Genomic DNA, 3,382 nt, shown 5'->3' on the forward strand with positions numbered 1-3,382 from the left:
GCATCATAGCGGCTTAAAACTAAACTAGTTCAAATGGTTATAATTTGCCAGGTGGAAAATGGGTTTTTTTTGAAAATAAACAAAATTTTATCTTTCATGGATCCTGGAAGCTTCTTTATCGCAGAGCAAAGATTTGCAATGCAACAATGCATTTACGAGGTAAATAAAGCATTCAAAGACTATCAGTAAAGCATCTACAAAGTGTGACTGTGTCACTAAAGTCTTCAAGCTGTGAGTGGGGATTTTGTTTTGGGTTTTTTTGTTTGTTTGTTTAAACATCAGTCAGCAGCTTGCTTTTATTAACACAGTTTTGGTTGGCTACAGTGCAGTTGCCAGTTCTGAGATTAGCCTCTCTAAAATTGTCTATGCTATTATTCATATCCTCTTCGATTTCCATGTACTCAGATTTGCTGATTGTGGAGGAGCTGCGGCGACTGAGATCACTGTCAGATGCTAAATTAGGGGAGCTAACGTGAAGTAACTGAGCCTGTTCTTCCCCTTCTGTTTCTCGGTGGTAGAAGTAGTTGAAGTTGGACACGATGACAGGTACAGGCAGGGCAATTGTCAGCACACCAGCGATGGCACACAAGGAGCCTACGATTTTGCCTCCAATTGTCACAGGGTACATGTCACCATAGCCCACAGTGGTCATGGATACCACCGCCCACCAGAAAGCATCAGGGATACTTGTGAAATGAGACTCAGGTTCTTCAGCCTCAGCAAAATATACCGCACTAGAGAACAAAATCACCCCAATGAAGAGGAAGAAGATTAGTAAACCTAGCTCTCTCATACTTGCTTTGAGGGTCTGTCCCAGAATCTGGAGGCCCTTAGAGTGCCGGGAGAGTTTGAAGATTCGAAAGACTCTTACCAGTCTGATGACTCTCAGGATGGCCAAGGAGGTGGCCTGCTCTCCTTTCTGAGTCCCCTCCCGCTCGGCCATCTCAGTGCCCAGGGTGATGAAGTAAGGGATGATGGCCACAATGTCAATGAAGTTCATTATGTTCTTGAAAAAATCAGTCTTGCTAGGGCAAGCAAAGAAGCGCACCACCAGCTCAAAGGAGAACCAGATGATGCACAGGGTCTCCACAACAAAGAAGGGATCTGTGAAGATGTTGGATTTGTAGACCTGGGTGGTGTTGTCAGTGCGGTGCACTGTGTACTCCTTGTCCTCCTTCAGCTCAGGTAATGTCTCTAGGCAGAAGATCACGATGGAGATGAGGATGACCATGACAGAGACTATGGCAATAACCCTTGCCGGCCCAGAGCTCTCTGGGTACTCAAAGAGGAGCCACACTTGGCGCTGGTACTCCCCCTCCGGCAAGGGCCTCTCCTCATCTTTAATGAATCCTTCATCTTCTCGGAACTTCTCCATGGCCTCCTCACCCAGCTCATAAAATTTTATCTCCTCAGAGAACATGTCCAGGGGAACATTGACGGGCCGGCGGAGCCGCCCCCCGGACTGGTAGTAGTAGAGGATGGCGTCAAAGCTGGGCCGGTTGCGGTCAAAGAAGTACTCATTGCGCAAGGGGTCAAAGTAGCGCATGCGCTTCTTGGGGTTGCCCAGCAGTGTGTTGGGGAACTGGGCTAAAGTCTTCAGCTGTGTCTCGAAGCGCAGTCCCGCAATGTTTATCACCACGCGCTCACAGCACTCGTGGTCGTCGTGGGCAGCGGGCTGGTAGCTATCCTGGGGGTGGCCAGGTAGCGCAGAAGTCTCATCCATGTTCTCTCCAGCCATCACGGTCATGGTGGCACAGAGGAAAGGGGACCAAGGGGCAGGGGAGGAAGTGAGGGAAAGGGAGGAGGAGGAGGATGGAGAAGCACAGAGAGACCCAGGGCGGTTCAAGGTGGGGGGGTTGAGGGGGTTGAGCTGGGGAGCTTGAGGAAGGGGTGGAAGTGGAGCCTAAAGGATGGAAATACCCAAAAGGGGAAAAGAGAGGCGGGATGAAGGGAGAGGCTTCAGGGATGATGGGAGGGTGAAGAAAGAGGGAAGAAGTACCTTTAGGGGGGGCAGAGGGCAGGTAAGGTGAGGGGTCCTGTCCCCTACACCGGGAGGCTGAAGGTCTATGGAGTGCACCCCCAGGCTGGGGTTCCCCTCCCCAGCCGTCTCCTTTAGCCTTTAACTCGATCCGTCCACTTTTCTTGCCGGCTTGACCATCGCCGCAGCTGCTGCCCCGAAGCTACCACACACACACACACACACGCACACGCACATACACATAAAATAAATAAATAAATAAATCACGGGCTGGCTGGGAGGCGAGTCCTTGCAATGCCAACTCAGCAAATTTCCATCACCTGCCTCTTCCTTCCCCCCTCCCACCACCACCACCACTGCCCTGGTCCTCTCCTCTTTTGTGCTGGGGAGGGAGAGAGGGATGGAAATACTCTGCTTTGAAGGCATAAAGCTCACTTGCAGGATGGAGGCTGCCAGGGAAGAGAGAAACAGAATAAACCAGCCCCCAAGCCCCTCCACATACACACACACACTCAGGCACAATGGACTGGCTTTCACATCTGCAGGAACATCCCGTTCTGCCCACTACAGCAGTACATGCGGAGTTCTACGCATTCCTACACATCCCTGGACATGCACCAGGGCCTCCAAGGCAGGAAGGTGCCCTGAACTCATCGGGAGGGCTTCCCGGGAAACTTCAGCGGGGTCAGCTCCTGCAAAGGAGGCTCCCGAGCACCGCGCTCCCCGCTGTGGAGACTTAGCTGAGCACTGACAACTTCATCACACCAACTGGAGGGGGGGGGGAGCGGATTAGGAGCGGGGGAGGCAAGGCATCTCCTCTCCTGCTTTGCAGCAGCTAAATGTAACTGAGACAGAGGCAAGGGGAGGGAGGTCGACATCCCAGACCCAAACCGTCCAAAATCGAGGGGTAACATCGGCACGGAGAAGGGGCTTTTCCTTACCTGCTCCGGGTGAGACGTGCCGCTTAGGAGTAGGAGCCAGCGCCGGAATGCGTCAAGTCGCCTTGTAGCAGCATCCAAAAAAAACCAAACCAAAACAAAAACCGCAGCGGCAAACTTAACCTTCCTCCTCCTCCTCCTCTTGCGCCCCTCTTTATAACGCAGCGATCGCTTTACAGGGCTGCCTGCGAGACACTGAAATATTCATACACTGTCTTTGGCTGCACAGGGGCTAGTGGGTTTAATTAGTTTCTGCCGAGAACCGCAGTGGGGGGTGGGGGTGTGCGTGGAAAAGAGTGCAAAGTACCTTTTCCAAAGGCTTGTGTTAGTCAATAAAATCAAGGAGTCCTAGCTGCTGCCTCTCCAGCTCTCTTGCCTTAGGACAGCTGGAAAAGGAGCCGGGCGCTGGGCGGCGGCGGCGGAGATGCCAGAGCGCCGCAGCCCTGCAGCCGCATCCCCGGAGTCG

At 52.6% G+C, this 3,382-nt stretch overlaps 1 protein-coding gene across 2 annotated transcripts; it reads right to left on the bottom strand.

Moving 5' to 3' along the window:
- Positions 1 to 271: 271 nt before the first annotated feature.
- On the bottom strand, positions 272 to 3,191 carry LOC102041238 (potassium voltage-gated channel subfamily A member 1). 2 transcript variants are annotated; one of them, XM_031061813.1, is made up of 2 exons: positions 2,920 to 3,191; positions 272 to 1,957 (listed from the first exon to the last, which is right to left on the bottom strand). In XM_031061813.1, the coding sequence occupies exon 2, from the start codon at positions 1,745 to 1,747 to the stop codon at positions 272 to 274; it is 1,476 nt and encodes a 491-aa protein (XP_030917673.1). In that variant the 5' UTR covers positions 1,748 to 1,957; positions 2,920 to 3,191. The 2 variants fall into 2 exon arrangements, with proteins under 2 accessions (XP_030917673.1, XP_005426913.1); XM_005426856.2 differs by having other exon boundaries at positions 272 to 2,180.
- Between the last annotated feature and the right edge of the window lie 191 nt (positions 3,192 to 3,382).

This window comes from Geospiza fortis, unplaced genomic scaffold (genome assembly GCF_000277835.1).
Source record: "Geospiza fortis unplaced genomic scaffold, GeoFor_1.0 scaffold164, whole genome shotgun sequence".
Taxonomy (NCBI): Eukaryota; Metazoa; Chordata; class Aves; order Passeriformes; family Thraupidae; genus Geospiza; species Geospiza fortis.

Excerpts from the sequence above, each read along its gene's own strand:
- LOC102041238 (XM_031061813.1), bottom strand. The coding sequence starts at position 1,747 with ATGACCGTGATGGCTGGAGAGAACATGGATGAGACTTCTGCGCTACCT.